Below are 17,558 nucleotides of genomic sequence, written 5' to 3' on the forward strand. Positions count from 1 at the left end.
CCCAGAGGTTTATCCCATATAACAAATCCTTTTTTTTGGAGGAAAAAAATTCAGCACAACTGATCAATACATTGAAAAAGTCTGCAAACCTGCACAATGTATAACACCTGTGGACCTCCCACCTCCACAAAGGGGTGCATTGGGGCTGTCCTCTCATATCTCTTCATTTGAAATCTACTTGATCTTTGTAGTTTTGTTACATTCACTTTTAATTTTTTGGAATGTAGTTATTTTTTCCATTTACATTATTTTGATTATTGTGTATATGATATTCTTGGGTCTGCTCACTTTGCATCATTTCACACAAATTTTCCTTCACTTTAGACCTTTTTATTCTCATACTCCTTCTGTCTTCTTGTATTCTTGAAAACCCAGTTCTCCTAAGTGAATCTCTTTCACCAGTGCACTGGGTCAAGAGGAAGCATAGTCCTTGCTCTTTCCTCACTGCCACCTGTGGGCCCTCCCTCTTTCCTTCTTTTCAAAGAGATCTCATTTTAGTGGAATGTCCTATATTCAGGTGTGGCCTATCTTTAATTACATGATACTACCAAAGGTCTCATGGTTTACTAAAAGCCTTGGTTCACTGAACTTAAATGAGAATTTTTAGGCATCAGAGAAACAATGAAAAATTTAATCAACAGAAACAGTGCCCATTTTCCTATGGCAGTTTTTCCAATTTAGGATTTTATTGTTAGTACAAGATATTTATTGAGTAGTGAAACATGAATCAACATTTATGACATCAAGTTTTCTACATTAAGTACATAGAAACAATCAACTTAAAATTGAGAAGAATATATAGACTGAACTCCCCTCTACCACAAGCACAAAACAAAGTTGTGGACAACAAACTATGATGTCACACAAAGTTCTATAGGCATTGGTCAGACTCCATCTTCCACATGCATTAGACAGCTGAGAAATAGACTTATGGGTTCAGAAATCTGCAGTTAAGACATAACTAGAAGTTACTTAAAAAAAGTCATTGGTATTTTTCCACATTCATTAACAGCACCTCGATTTTCAACAGCTATTGTTCAAGTCCTCATACAAATAGTATAGATTCAAAAACTTTCAGCATGTGCTTAGAATAATAACATATGTATTCCTTCCATGGAAAATGTCATATATGATGTGCAACAACTCTTGAAAAATTTCTATGTTGAGATATTCTTGTTAGGGACATTTAAGTAAATAAGGATTGGAAGCAGCCATAATAAGTGCTAAACTTTTAGACCCACCATACATATTATGTAGTTTTTCTGCCTATTTGATATGATTTCTAAAAACATTCTCCTAACAAATGAATATTGTTGTCTAGTGTGTATATTTAAAAGAAATAAAATTAATAATTATAACTTTTAACCTTAAGTCAAAGCTGTTGAGTCTAGAATACAGGTTTTCTTCCTTCCTTCCACACTTTCCTCCCTCTCTCCCTCCCTCCCTCCCTCTCCCTCTCCTTTTCCCTCTCTCTCTCAGATGGTGCAGCACCAGGATAAAGTGTATTTTAATACAAAGGGTTCTTTACATGACTAGTTACAAGGTAGCATTACTATATTTAACATTGTGTTACAATCCAGCTCTGCTTACAAATCAATGAATAATGGGTATACAAGTAAGTTATTTGGTTCTCACAACTCTGAGAGGTGCTTGCCCGAGTCATATGGGTGAGACTGATTGTAACTTATTAAAAATTCACAGGATAGCAAGAGATATAGCAGGAACTAGAATCCACGTCTTTTGACACAATACAAATACTCTGCTCTATCACATATTTTGGGTGTGTTTTAGGATTGCTTATTGCTCTTTAAGAGTCATTGTTATCCTGGGTTAACTTTTTTCTTTCAGATCTTTGAATCCAGTTTTCAGATGTGGATCTGTGACATGATGTGATGTTCTGTGATGTGAATTGTGACTAGACAATAGAGGTTCTTAACCTTGTTCTATTAACTTAAAAAAATTTGAGAACTATTTCAACATAATTGATTTCCTTTGTAATCCTGTGTATGTTATTGCATGCATTTAAAAACATTCTAAGAAGGGGGTCTGTAGGCTCCACCAAACTGCCAGAGGGATCTATGACACAAAAAAGGTTAAGAACTCCTCGTGTAGAGTAGCAGGAATTATATGGGTTCTGGCTGTTTTGTGTAAGGCTAGATTATAAGGCGTCTCCCAGTCTCCGACTTTTAGTTTTCCTTACAACCTGTCCTGACTCTCGAATGTGGATGAGTCTACAGTTGGTTAACCATCTTGAGACCAATGTAAAAAAAATTTCAAGCTAAATCACTGCTCTAGCAATAGAGGACAAAAATGTATTTCTGAGCTGTCAGGCATAAATTTGTTGGCAGATAGCTCTTGGATATAAGTTGTGCTATTCTGTGTTCCTTGGTAGGATCTTGGCACTCAGCATGAATTAATGATTTTTCCTTTATCTCTGAAAGACAACAAAGTCATACTTTCTGACAGACTTCACCAATCAAGCTGAACTATTTACAATACAGTACTTTTTAATCAATACACCCAAAAGGTGAAGTGTATTTATGTGACATTTCAAGATTTTGTCTCATTCCATCAGCAAATTAAAGCTAGTGGAATGGTAACATTACTGTTACAAAGACAGACATGCAAGGAATGAATCAATCAAAGATGGAACACCATGTCTGAAGAGAGGTTGTGGTTGGGAAATTAAGACACGACTTATATGAGCAGTTAATATTCCAGAACATGTTTCTTGCTATATTATAAAACTGGGCATAGACTGGCTGACCACTTCATAATTAGATGTCCCTATGTTGATGCACAGCTGTGAGATTCACACAGCTGTACCTGCATTTGTCAACTGCATGTCCCTTCTACTGCAGAAACTCTGTTTTGCTTTGTCCATGAGGATGCTTGGTAAATACAACTTGCTGCTCTGTCAACTCAGTTCAGAGCCAAGTCGGATGGGATTGTTCTGGATTCCCCACCCTACCAGGTGTAAAGCTGCATAAAGCTAATTCAACTTATCTTTTTCTCTCAACTAAATGAAGATAAGTTTTTATCCCTGATCATACTTAGCATATATTTGACCTTGATGGTTTCCTAAACATACCACTATTATGTTACACACAATCACAGTTCTTATTTTTTTGTAGCCTTAACTTTGAACTAGAGATTTTTAAAGTGCTCTAAAATCAAGAATTACTTTTTTTGTTTCACATTCTCCACAATTAAGCAAAATGGAATAGTTGGTTTCTGTAGGTGAGCAGAGATCATCTAGAAAGTTGATAACAGACACTCAAATTTGCAGCATAGCACGTACCTGATTGTTACTGACTAGGACATTCCTTTCTCTCCAAATTCATCAAGAAAACATAAACAAGATGCTGCAGGTTATATTCCTGTGACCTTAAGTGTGATTTGGGGGAAGGACTGTGCATGAATAGCATAAAGTGATTTACTCTTTCCTCCTGGTAGTGATTGAGCATTTGAACCAAAGAACTCACCACACTAATTGTATGCTATATTTAACCAGCACAGGACAATGACAATAACTTATCCCTTGGTGCAGACACTGTGTAAACAGTCAGAAGAGAAAAGTCTTTTTTTTTCTTTTTTCTTCTTTGCAGTAAAGAAGAGGTTACATAATAAAAATAGCCTTCCTTTCTCCATCGCTTCATGTTTTAGTTCTTCTCCCTAAGCTAATCTTCACATTTCTTCTTTCTTCACAACATTCTACACCATTAGCCAATGGCGGAGCTGGAAAAAGAGAAAATGGATTTCCACTGAAATTAAACAGTGCTTTACACAGGGACTCTAAGAAGTGGATGGATGTAGTTGATGCCAATAGTTCTCAATCTTTTTCAGTCTATGAACCATTGCAACAAGGCTGAGCCCTCAATGGGTCACTTAGCCCCCTTCCATTCACTTCCCCTATTTCTACTCCTACTTGTCAATTGCAAAAGAAAACTCATCATAAAATCATAGAATATTAAAACAGGAAGGAGCCTAGTCAGGGGAGTGCTGGTAAATATTTAACAGCTAGTTCTCCAGAAGAAAAAAAGGACCCATGACACTCTTTTAAGTTTAATCTGCCTGATTAATATTTTCTCCATCACTTTCTTAAGTCTAGAATTTATCAACAAAACAACAAATCAAGCCCTGCTTTACAAGCATTATAAGCTTATGGGCATTTGCCTGTTTCAAAGATATAAATGTTCACATTGACAATTTGCCGATTGGCTTGCTGCTAGCATACCAGTTTCTATCCTTCTCCTTCATTCTAGAGATAAGGATGCTGTGGTCCAAAGAGTTGAAGGGCCTTTCCCAAGTATGGTAGGATTTCCTTGTTTTGTGCCTCTGCTAAGTGGGATGTTAGGTGCCTTCACTGAGGAAGTGTGGCCCAGTTGTTGGGTCAGAGCACAGGAAAAGATGGGGTGATAGCCATGCTTTCAATGCCAGGCAGGACACCTTCCTTCCCCCCTCTTCCCTTTCCTCTTCAATGACTTCCTTCAATGTTCTCAACTCAGGGGAGGCTGCTGCTTTAAGAGGGTGAGGAGTCTATTTGACTTTCTTGCTGCCTACAGTATAGAAGGCCTAGCCTGAGGGGGAATTGGTGTCAGAAGGTTTATCAAAGCTCCTGCTGCCTGAAGGAATGCTTTCCTGACCTACTGGGGCCGGTTGCCATGGTAATTATGGAGCTGGAGGGGAGTAGTATTTTTATTTACTTTTAAACTAGGAGCTGTAGTCTTTTAAATTTCTTATGATTAGTAAAGTAGTTTTAATCACATCTTATCATCTATATGTCTCAGAAATATTATTCTGATGTAGATTAGACCTGTCTCAGGACACCAAGGTCACACAGCTGAAATACATGGAAAGATTAGCATTGTTTTTGGTGAAGTAACAAAAAGGGAATCTTTTATTTATTGCAGTCAAATGAGATTTATATATATATGTATATATACACACATGTATATATGTATATACACACAAAATATATACATATACACACAAATACATATATATTTTAATTATATATACATATATAAGTATTATGGAAATGTTAGCTATTAGTTAACCAATAAAAGTATAGGGACACTCACATCATAAACTGGTGACAGTAGACCTCTTGTGTGGCCTTAGGTTAACTTTTTATTTGTTTCTTTTGAGGCAATCTGGGTTAAATGACTTAACCAGATTCCCATAGCTAGAAAGTGTCTGCGGCTGAATTTGAACTCAAGTCCTCCTCACTTTAGGGTTGGGGCTCTATCTACTGCACCCCCTAGAGCTGCACCCTACTGCCTTAGATAATCTACTCTTGGTCTCAGTTTCTTTATCTGCAACAAGAGAGTGTTGGACTAAATGACCTCCAAGGCCCCTTCCAGCTCTAAATCTATTCTGAGCATTCCTTGAATCACTTGGGGGACCTCACAGACTAGCACTGGCCCCCAGACCACATTTTGAGAACCCTTAGTCTAGTGAAAGGCATATATCATAAGAAGATGGCTGATAATAATCATAGCTAACATTTACATAGTCCTTTAAGGTTCCCAAAGTACTTTGCAAATATCTCATGTGATCCTCACAACAGCCCTGAGTGATAGGTGCTATTACTATTCCCACTTTACAGCTGGGAAAACTGAGGAAGAAAGATATTAAGTGACTTGCCTGGGTTCATATAGCTACTAAGTGAGGCGAAATTTGAATTCAGGTCTTCTGGACTGCAGAAAGTTAGGTGGCCCTGGAGTCAGTAAGATGACAGTTCAAATCTGGCCTGAGATACTAGTGGTGTGACCCTGGGCAAGTCATTTAACCCTGGATCCTCAGATAGAAATTTTGATCCTCTACCAACTGAGACTGGGACCTTTTTATTTTAGTTCCTCATCTCTAAAATGAACTGGAGAAGGAAATGGCAAACCACTCCAGTCTCTTTGCCAAGAAAACCCCAAATGGAGTCATGAAGAGTAGGACTTAATGGAACATCAACTTCCTGACTCCAGGCCAAGAGCTGTATCCACAGAACCCCCTCACCCCCACCCCAGGCTGGTTGATGGTATAGTACAGTAGACAGTGTGGTACAGGACTCTGAATTTAGAGTCAGAATAGAGACCTGGGTTTGGATCCCACCTCTAACATTTCATTACCAGTACTGCAAATCACCTTTTCAAGCCTCAATTTCCTCAGCTGTACATGAGGATACCAATATCCTGACCTCCTGTTTCACAGGGTTGCTGTAAGGATCAAATAATAGTACTTGATCCAATTTTGATTAGTCAGATCACAGGGCTGGTCAGTTACTGTGTGGTTGGGATCTTGCGATTTAGACCCTGAAAGGATTTCTAAATCTTTAATCAGATAACAGGAGAGGCTTAAAATCAATATCTCCATCTTAATTTTATGGAGAAAAAAAATCTCAGGCATACAAAAACCAGTGATAATGACTATCTGCCTGCCTGTTTCAGTTTCTTGGGATTGATGCATTTGAACAAATAGCTATTTAGGCTTCGAGTGACATGTCATACCCTATTATTATGGTAGTTTTGGGTTTGGTCTAATTTTGAACCTTATCCATTTGACAACAACCATGTAGTCAGGATCTCAGCAAATCAGTGCATGCACAGTTGTTGGTTAATGATAACGGCTAGCATTTGTGTAGTACTACTGGGTGCCAGGCATTGTGCTAAGTGCTTTACAAATATTATTTCCTTGGATTTTTACAACAACCTTGAGAGGAACAGTTTTCCTCCTACAGTTGAGGAAACTGAGTCAAATAGGTTAAGCTGGATTTGAACTCAGGCCTTCCTGATTCCAGGCCCAGAGCTCCATTCACTGTACTGCCTAGCTGCTCTGGCTATAGAAACGTTTAAAGCAATGGCCACAGCAAACATGAGGATAGCTGATCTTTCTCTTTATGTAGAACCCAAGTCTCTACAGAAAATAGATTCATCCTCTCGTGTCTTAACTGGGGAATAAAAAAGGAGAAAAATTCTTGCTCTTTTACCAATAGTAGTTTAATCCAAAATGGCTATGTCTGAAGTCAGGAGGGTGGGATTTGTGTGCAATTCTGTCTTAAATATTAGAAGTCTACCAGAGTGACATGTGTCCCAGTGCTGCCTCTAACTGAGAGGCTTCACTGTGGCTTCTCTCAAGAGGCTGAAATGGAATGTTTAAGTCAAGGCAATAACAGGGTAAATTTCCTGAGTTTAAACGGCCCAGAATTGTTCATCTAATCACAGGAATGGAAAGTTTCTCAATAATTAACAAACTAGGTCATTGCTCTTTCTAATTGGTGCAGCTATTATTATATGTGTAAGTGATTCCAGCAAGATGTCCTATGGCTCTGATTTGATGTTACTCTGCTGATATATTCAGTATGTAGTGGCTTGTATGGATGAGTATTAAAGAATGTCATCTCTGTACGAGAATTACATTCCACTTCAAACAGTTGAGATTATGGATAACTAGCTATCCATTTTCAGGATTTTTATCAGTGTATTTGGTCTTACATAAATGTACTTTTATTAATTTAATACATAATCCTAGCCACCTCTGAAGCCTGATGCCTCATGGTGGATACTTTAGAGATGATCTTGGGTTCTCAGAGGCACACAAGTTCTGTCAGGTCCTACCAAGCTGGAGAGGCATTAGGTGTATGCCTAGTGATGGACTCTGCACCTGTTGTCCAAGGCTCAGCCCAACTATAGATAGGTTTGTCATCAGAAAGGGGGTCACCAGGTGTTGGATGTTTTCATGAGCACATGAGCAGTACTTCATGAGAGTCAGTAGAGAGGCTGCTATTTATGTCAGTCCATGCTCAGCTTCAGAGGTACTGAAGCTTCTGCCACTACCCAGCATGTTAAAAAACCCTTCTCCCCCAAGCAGTGATTACTTACAGTGAATTGACGCACTTCCCCATTCTCTACCAGGCCGTATTCTTTCTCAGGAGTGATTGCATAAGCTAGTTTCTGAAAGAAATCCATGGAAGATACTACTTAGTATTAGAGGCTATCCAGGACTGGATTGAAATTGGCTCAATTTTTATACCAATATCTTTTCTGAAAATGCAAACGAAAGATTATCAGTCTAAAATTGATCAAATTAGTAGACTGTCAGCTTCATAGAAACAGTTTGATGGATTATAGGTACGTAGATTTAAGGCTTAAAGGGACTTTACAGGACATTTAGTCAAAAGCCTTCATTCTATAGTTGGTAAGCATGGGCCCAGAAAGGAAAAGTGACTTACTCAAAGTCACATAGATACTAAGTGGCAAAACCAAGATTTGATCCCAAGTCATCTAACTCCAGAGCGGATGGATCTAGTTTCTTGTATAACTCAGCTCATTATATTTAAGATTAGTCCTACCTGTAACTTTTCTTTTTAACCTAAATCAAGATTTTAGAAATCATTTCATAGATAAAGTGAAACATATATTCTATAGTACTTGTATGAACAGAATAAATAGCCATTCATGTAGTTAAAATTTATGACTTCTGCTCTCAAATACCTTACCTACTAACCTAAAATTCTATCACTGGTGACTCCTGACTTTGATATAAATAGCTTTCTCGGGGTACTTTGTTTTAAAAATGCTGACATCTCTTGGCTAAGAGGCTGTCACTGATCTTGTCAAGAGAATTAAATAAATAACTATAAATTGATAGGCTTGAAATGAATGAAAACATGCAAAACAATTATCATATTAACCAATAACTGGGTTTTTGTAGAAAAAGTCATGGATTATTGGAAGAATTCAAAGGAACCCACATAAGGGCCTCCTTAATCTACCATTTACTACAATCTAGCTGGCCTAGATGATTGTTTTTTTCTGGGTAAGGGTTTCTGGGCTTGAAGTGAGAGAAATGTATCCTAGAAAGCACTGCATATTATCTTGTGTATCACCATCACCACAAATTGGATATAGATATGATAAATCACAAAGCAAAGCACATACTTCCATTTGTCAAAAACTTTGTGAAGATTTTTCCAGTTTTCCCTTTATACAGTTCTTTGGGAATGACAGCTGTCTTGCCAAAAACCTTAGTCTTCTGAGGGAGAAGCAATTACTGTCCCCACTTTTCTAGCAAAGTCAGACATGGCTTGACAGTGACTTTCCCTTGCTAAACAGACTAAAGAGTGGCAGATTCTTAAGCCCATAGCTTTACTTCTTATTGCTGGGTAATCTTGGACTTGACCTTCCTGATTCTCAGGTTTCCAAGCTATACAGCTTGTCATTCATCTAAATCATGGGGAATAATGGCAGGTAACTATTGGATACACAAAGTGCTCTTAAAATCAATAATTCTTCGGTCCTCAATTTTGATATGTCTCCCTCTCCCTTGTATAAAGTGAGGGCACCATACCTTCTGAGTGACTGCGTAATAGCCATTGATCTATTTCTTTTTCTTTCATCGCAGTATTGCTTCCATGCTTATTTCTTTAGGAATAGTAGGAAGAAAAGGAAAAGGTGGGAAGAGTATGTGGAAGAGACAAATGTAATTCCTAAGAGGGGGCTTGAGCCACTCCAGATCAGTGTTTCCCAACTCTGATTATGCTTTGGTCTGGTAAAATACTTAAATTTTATGTTGTTTTATTCCTTCCCCATTTTAGCTTCAGTGTGCTGCCTCTCCAGTTGTGTGTGTGTATGTGTTTATGAAGGGGTGCAATGATTAGGTATGGGGACCCAAGAAGAGAAGGAAGGCAGAAGAGGGATAAGCAGAATTCCTAGAGAAAGAAGAACCTTTTTTTTAGTACATAGGTTTTTAGAAGGGCCTTTAGCAATAAAAGTTTTGTTGTTGTTTTCAGTGGTGTCTGATTCTTTGTGACATCATTTGGGGCTTTCTTGGCGAAGATACTGGAGTGGTTTGCTATTTCCTTCTCCAGCTCATTTTACAGAAGAGAAAACTGAAGCAAACAGGGTTAAGTGACTTGCCCAGGGTCACACAGCTAGGAAGTCTATGAGGCCAGACTTGAATTCATGTCCTCTGGACTCTAGACTTAGCATTTTATTCACTGTGCCACCTGGCTGCCCCAAAAGCTTTGTGGACTGGTATAAATTTGTTGCAAACCAGAAACGGTTCTTGCACTGGTGATTTGGAACCCTTGCTCTGGACAGTTCTGTTACCTCATACAGTTTAACCCATTCAGTTTGCTTTCCAACAAAACTTCAAATCTGTTCAATGAAAATCAAAGTCACACAAAACAATAACACAGCTGTTTCAACTCTGTATCAGCTAGGTAGATGGTTTAAGTAATTAAAAATCAACCTTTGGGGCACTAAATATTAATTTCAAACTCTATAAAATATATCTAAGCCCCATAAGAAACCCACTGTCCCTCAGGGTCACTGCAATTCTTGCCCCTCTTTTTCCCCATTCCCTTTCTCCTCTAGAGACACTACCCAATTATTTGTCAGAACTGATGTTGAGCAACATTATTTCAATGCTCATTATAATTTTAACAATTTCTATGAAATATCACAGTGTGAAAACTCAGGATTATTTCTAGGAATATCTAATTTTCCTGCATGTTAAAATGAGTTTCATGTTCCTTTAAAAAGGATATTGGGCTTCAATGTTGTTTTTTTCCCCCTAAGAATTATGTATTCACAGAATTTTAGAGCTGAAAAAGACCTTTGAGATAATTGGATCCATTCTGCTCAACTGGCAATAAGTGAATTGAAGTCCAGGAAAGTTAAGTAATGTGCCCAAGAATATGCAACTGTCAGAATCAAGATTAGAACCCAGTTTTAATCCAAGATGTGTTGAAGAATGGTAGTGTTGAAAAATTCACATATAGAATTCTCTAGACCAATCTTTCTCATATATTTTTCAATCTGTGCCATACCAATGGACCTGCTGGAGAGTGAGGTGGTGATCATTTTCCCTTCACTCTCACCCCCACTGCATTAAACCATCTGTCCATCTATACCAGCACTGCCAAGTTCATTTCATACACACCTACACACACACACACACACACACACACACAGAGTATGCATTCTATATTTCTCTCTACAAACATTCCCCTTCTCTTTCTACCATTCCCATCATCTCCATTCTTTACCCTCTTGATCAAAGGGTAAAGAAACCCACGAATGAAGACACACCATAGCCACTCTGGGATGCACCAAAGTACCCAGTACAATGCCCTAGACCAAATACACACCTTACGAAAGGATCCAGGTAAGCTGCAGAATTTGTAGGTGGCATAAATCGGTACCATTGCCATTGAAGAAGTGGCAATTATCCAGCCCACCACATTGGCCCAGTCTGGAAAGATGTATGTTCCATAGTTGGGTGGTCTGAATGTAACAATGCTGACGACCACCACAAACTGAAAACAGTGGAGGGAGAGAGGAAAGAGGAAAAGTCAAGAGATAACCAATTTGGTTTAATTCAACTAGTATTTATTAGTACCTACTTTGTAAAAGACACTGGAAAAATATAATAAATAGCTGTCAATTTTTAAAGTTTACACAGTGTTTTACATATGTTACCTTATTTAGATCACATAATAATCCTGAAAATAAAAAGATATTTCAGATATTGTTATATCCCCATTGTACATTTAAGGAAACTGAGGTCAGAGAGGGTAACTTGTCCATAGTCACATATCTATACTCATCAGAATTTGGTCTGCCTGAATCAAAGCCCAGAACTGCATCCAATATGCCACATTGCCTCAGTATCTGATTATTTAGCAGGAGAAATTCACTTTAGTTGCTAGAAAATGTTAGATTTTTCCTTTAAACAAATTTTCAATAATCGTGGCATTATTTAATTAAATATCCTTTGGAAAAAGCAAAGAAACCAAACCCTGCATGGTTCTGAAGAAGAAAAGAGAAAATACAGCATTCTCTATTCTGTGCAATGCTGGGGGACCGTGAATGTGGAATGTTACATATGCTACCAGATTCTGATTATGAGTTGCTTAGTTTTGCTGAACTACCTTCTCCCCACCCCTTTTCCTTTTAAATTTCTGTTATAAGGAATGGCTCTTTGGATAGGAGAAGGAGAAAAGATACATTAAGATAGGAAAGAGAAGAGATATATTTAATAAATGAAGATCATGTAAAAACAAAAGCTATCAATAATATTTAAAAACAAAATACCTTTTTTGCTATTCATTTCTTAACAAGACCACTTATTCAAGCAATATATACATGAATTAATTTTTCAAATTCCTTGAAAGTTATTTTTAAATATAAAAAATAATGAATAAGAAAATTGGTCAGAAACTCTTATGTGTTTTATAATGACACAGAATAGTGTGAAGTATCTATGAAGTTGGTAATACAGGTAATAATGTCCCCATTTTACAAAACTGAAGCTCAGATAGACTAAGTGATTGACCTATGGTTACCCAGTTAATGTCAGAAATGGGATTTGAACCCAGGTCCTTGTGGACTCCACATTCAACACTCTTTCTATTATATGAACTATAATTAATCTCATTTAACAGATGAAGAAATTGGCATTCAGTAAAGTTAAATGACTCATCCAAAGTCACACAACTTAGCAGTGACAGGCTGGAATTTGAATCTAGGTCTTCTGATTTCAAGTTCAGTGTTCTTTGCCATATACCGTGTGGCTGTTTGTTCTATATCAAATGCTTCCAGACTGATATAGATGCAAATAAAAGCCCAAGAAGCTAGCTTGGAAGTAAAGTGCATGAATTTTAGTGCCTGAATTTTGCAATGATTTCGGCTGCTCAAAAGTTGTTTTGGCTTATTTTCTTGTTCTTGACTATGTTCTGGATAGATGAGGTTATGGTACAGCTGAATTTCACATCAGTTGTTATTGTAACAACTTTTCTTGCTTCATTTGACTAGTTACCCATCAAGCACTACATTTATGAAAAAGAACTGTTTTCCACAGGGCTATAATTTTACATGTCAAACAGCTTTGATCTGGTGTAAATTATCTTTCAGATGAGTTGCAATTGTGACTCTGATTGAAGTCAGAGAAACCATCTGGGAGAGACTTGTCCCACATATGTACCATTCTCAATGAGTTTAATTTTTTGAAAATCTCAAACAATCAGCCACATAAATAATTATAATAAATACAGAATAATAATGATTTGTTATCCCCTTCTACCACACAACAATTATATCATCTTACAGACTGTAGTTTCAAAATTACATATCTACAACAAACAAGATTATTAAGATTTCTTCTAATTTTTTGAAATGAATAGCTGATAAATTCATCCTGTGAGGCTTCCCAAAACCTCCTGATATTGTCTTTCATGTGCCTCATAAAGTATGACCTGAATTCTCTCTCTCACAAATGAAGATCACCTGGATCTCAAATAAGTCTCCAAAATATCACTACAGATTCTTAAGTATTGAAAGGTTAATTCTTAAAGGGGACAGAAAAGCTCTGTCAAGCAAAATCATCACATTTTAAGAATTTAGACTGTAGGGGTGGCTAGGTGGCACAGTGAATAGACTACCAGCCCTGAAGTCAGGAGGACTTGAGTTCAAATTTGACCTCAGACACTTACTAGCCATGTGACCTTGGGCAAGTCACTTAATCCCAATTGCCCTGCCTTCCACCCTCCAAAAAGCAAAAAAAAAAAAAAATTTAGACTGAGAAATACAACAGAGGGCTAATAAATAGGGAAGGGAATTTCAAAGGAGAAGTTTCAGGAGCATTTCATTCTTCTTTTGAACTTTTCTAAAACTAAGGCAACTAGGTGGTACAGTGAACAGAGTGCTGGACCTGAAGTCAAAAAAACCTAAAATCAAATCTGGCCTCCAACTCTTAGTAGCTGCGTGAAACTGGGTAAATCACTTAACCTTTTTGCCTCAGTTTCCTCATCTGTAAAATGAACTGGAGAAGGAAATAGCAAACCACTCCAGTGTCTCTGCCAAGAAAACCCCAAATGGGGTCACGAAGAGTCAGATATATATGAAACATTTCAATAGCAAAACAAAAAGCCAGGGTGCAGAAGAAATTTAGAATTGTTCCACTAATTATAGTATGATTTTAAATGAAATTTCTTTAAATGGTCATCATTTTAGAAGTAAAATTAGTGTGGCTCTGAACTACCATCACATAGAGCCTTCCATAGCATTTATTCACTCACTCACAAATTCTTATTGGGTGCCTCCTATGAACATGTTAATATGCTAAGTTCTGGGGGAGGGGGGCACAAAAACAAAGACAACCCTTGTTCTGAATTGTTCCCTAATTGCTTCACATATGTTAATTTTATTTTCCTGACAGAGTGTAAGAACTCTCCTTTGAGTCCCCCAAGAACTTAGCATGGTGTTGAGTATTTAGGTGACCAACACTGAATAAATACCTTACAAAAACAACACTACTGATTCATTAGCAGAAATACACTTTGAGTTATTTTTATAATGTTGACAGGTTTACACTGAGCCATCTACCCTCTACTGTGATCCCTTTTTGTGACCACTGGATGGACCAGGGTTAGAATTCCATAAGGCAGCAGAAGATAATAGCTTTTTGTTATTTGCATAAATCAAACTGGACAGTACCAGGATTAAACCACTGACCTTTACTTCATTATAAACACAGTGAAACCATGGGAACTAACTTGCCATGATGAAAGAAAATGATAAAGGTATTAAGTTTTTAAGAGTTGCTTATGCATTAAGGGATAATTTTCCAAGTTTACTATGGTCTATTTTAAAGATTTAAATTCTTCTATTTTGATCACAAATGACCATGTCGTAGGTACTCTCCCACTCTGTTGCATCTCTTCCTCAATGACAATTCAGTATCAGTTACTTCTGATAAAAAAGGAACAGGGACAGAAGTAGTAAGAGTATGGCCAGTAGATACTAAACAAATTTGTCATATTAGGAAGGTAAATCTCTTTTAAGATTTAAAAATCTGCAGGGCAGCCAGGTAGCACAGCGAGTAAGAGTACCAGCTCCAGAGTCGGGATGACCTGGGGATCGAATCTGGGCTTAAACACTTAGCACCCACCCAGAAACACCTGGCCATGTAACCTTGAGCAAGTTACTTAACCCCAATTGCTTTAAAAAAAAAACAGCCCAGGTAACCCTTCTTTATTGTATACCCCAAATTGCTTTAGTTAATAGAGAACCTTAATCTTTTATTCAGAATAACTTAATAGAGAATCTGAGAGTTTATAGGAACTTTAGAGATAATTTATTACAATTTATGGAGGAAGAAACTGAGGCCAAGAGAGGTTAACTCACTTGTTCAAGATCATAAAATTAGTATTAGATCTAGGACCCAGGTTTATTGGTTCTCTAAATACTTTCCCCCTACATCAAGCCTGTCTCCTCTTTAAAATCCAAAGAAAAGTATGTTTGTGGAAGGTGATGAAGACCTGTGAAGAATGAAACACTGTCACACAATCATCCTTTAAAAATATTAAAAAGACATTATTTTACCAGAAGAAAACAAGGACTGACAAACTTCCAGCAAAGTCGCCAATACAAGCCAGGTCTCCGACCAATCATTTGTTTAATGTCATCACTGAACTGACCAACCCCTGAAGAAGAGAGAAAAACATTTGATAACCAAGGACATCATCATGAGACATAATGGAATTTTACTGGACCCATCAATGATCATAGAGGATGTGAATTCGGGGTTATCAGAACTGTGCACTTTGGTCGGGGCCCTCTGAAGACATGTTGGATCCTATCCTTGACTGAATCTAAACTAAACTCTTCTGAGAGCTGCCATATGTCCTACCATCTTGAGTTTTTGGGAGAAGGGAAGGATTGGAATAGGGATGACCCAGGCCAAACACACCTATTTATGAATTGAGTTGGAACAGATCTTAGAAATTAATCAGTTTGTGGTGATGAGACTATGCAGTATATTTCTTCTGCCAACAATATTTCATTTGGAGATCTTAAGCACTAGTTTCTAAGATCCTCTCTGAAGGGGTCACTCAGTTTTTCATTCTTCCTCTGAGAGGCAGAATATTGAGTCCATCTCACAGGTGTAACTCTGAGGCAAAATTCTGAAACAAGCAGTCTGTCTTTAGCTCTCCTTTATCTCCTTTGTTGTATTTTTCTTCTACCATTTCATCCCCATCCCCATCTTTCACAAGAATCCAGAACTCTAATGCTCACCCCTACCTCCCTCATGCCAGCTCTGTGAGATTCCACCAATTTGGGGAGGGTCCTATGCTCTAAACTTTTCCTTCATTTCTCCCCATATTAAATCTTACCAGTAACATGTCCCTTCCCATCAATTAAATCCCACCAGTGACTGGGTCATCTCAATCTAAACACTTCCCTTCCCCCTACAATTCAAGATAGTGCATCATATGGCAGCTGTCAGAAAAGTTAATTTTAGGTTTAGTCAGGGATTGAGTCCCACAGAGCCTTTGAAAGGCCCCTACCAGTGTAGACACTTATCATGACCCCAAATTCACATCCACTGTGATCACTGATGGCATTAAATTAATCAGGTAACTAACAATCAAATAATTCAGACTAAGGTATTTGAATCTTAATGCATTCTTCCTAAAGTAATATTTGCATTTCATTATAACTTTAATCCAAGGATTAGCTAATAATAAGAATTTCAGGGACAGTAAAAGGCTTATTCAGGTGGTATTTTTGGAGGCCCCAAACTTGGCACTCAGGTTGCTATCAAGGAGTCCTAGGTTTAGAAGTATGCAGAACTTTTAGTGTTTGCAGATCCTATTTCTTACATTTTGTAATGTTCTCATAACCCTAATCAAAACAGTAAATTCTCATCATTAACAATTGTACATATCTCTTAGATATTCTAAATGATATTTTAATTTTAAATTATGATTGCTGCATGCCAAGAAAAGAGCATTTTTTCCCTAGAAAAACATTAATAAGATGAGGCGACTTTAGTGTATTTAGCATCTCGAACTATATCTTTTGGCAAGAATTATTCTTCTGTTGTTTTATGGTGGAAAGCTAAAGAGAAACACCCTAGGCACATGGCCTCAATATGTCTGCATCATGTATTTACCTAATCAATCATTTGTAGACTTCCAACTGGCTGAGGTACAATTAGAATAAATGTAACAGGCCTGATTCCTTGATGTTTTTAGACTTTTATTAATATAAGGCATTGCCTGCATGCCAGTTTTTAAAGGGTGTTGTGTGGTGGGGGTCCATTTGGACTGTTCTGAATTTATGGAGTGACGGCAAGATAAACTACAGAAAAGCATATTGAATTAATGTAGGAATATACTATTCATGAGCAGGAAGCCTAAGTGATATTTTGGAGCCAAAAAAAAAATACTGCCCAGACCCAATCACTCTTTTTCAAATAGAGATATTTGTGATCAATCAATTAACAAACATTAATTAAGCATCTACTATTTTCTGGGCACTGTGCTAAATGCTGAGCTTAGCACAAGATTAAAACAATTAATTTTTCCCCAAATGTGAATATCAATTATTGCTGAATTTTAAAATGTCATTAAACATCAGGCATGTTTATATAATCTTTCTTTGGAGAGAGAGAGAGAGAAAGAGAGAGAGAGAGAGAGAGAGAGAGAGAGAGAGAGAGAGAGAGAGAGAGAGAGAGAGAGAGAGAGAGAGAGAGAGAGAGAGAGAGAGAGAGAGAGA

The 17,558-nt window shown here is 37.4% G+C and overlaps 1 protein-coding gene across 1 annotated transcript in view; it reads right to left on the reverse strand.

Moving 5' to 3' along the window:
* Positions 1 to 653: 653 nt before the first annotated feature.
* The window catches only part of SLC6A3 (solute carrier family 6 member 3), a 105,538-nt gene continuing 88,633 nt past the window's right edge, over positions 654 to 17,558 (reverse strand). The window contains exons 12-15 of the mRNA XM_069076467.1: positions 15,381 to 15,481; positions 11,147 to 11,314; positions 7,875 to 7,946; positions 654 to 3,738 (exon numbers count right to left, since the gene is read on the reverse strand). Of these exons, the coding sequence (XP_068932568.1) occupies positions 3,715 to 3,738; positions 7,875 to 7,946; positions 11,147 to 11,314; positions 15,381 to 15,481 (365 nt within the window). The 3' untranslated portion in view covers positions 654 to 3,714. The remainder of the gene's footprint in view (positions 3,739 to 7,874; positions 7,947 to 11,146; positions 11,315 to 15,380; positions 15,482 to 17,558) is intronic.

Source organism: Petaurus breviceps, unplaced genomic scaffold (genome assembly GCF_028583685.1).
Source record: "Petaurus breviceps papuanus isolate PSGF00001 unplaced genomic scaffold, PetGlider_PUasm1.0 151, whole genome shotgun sequence".
Taxonomy (NCBI): Eukaryota; Metazoa; Chordata; class Mammalia; order Diprotodontia; family Petauridae; genus Petaurus; species Petaurus breviceps.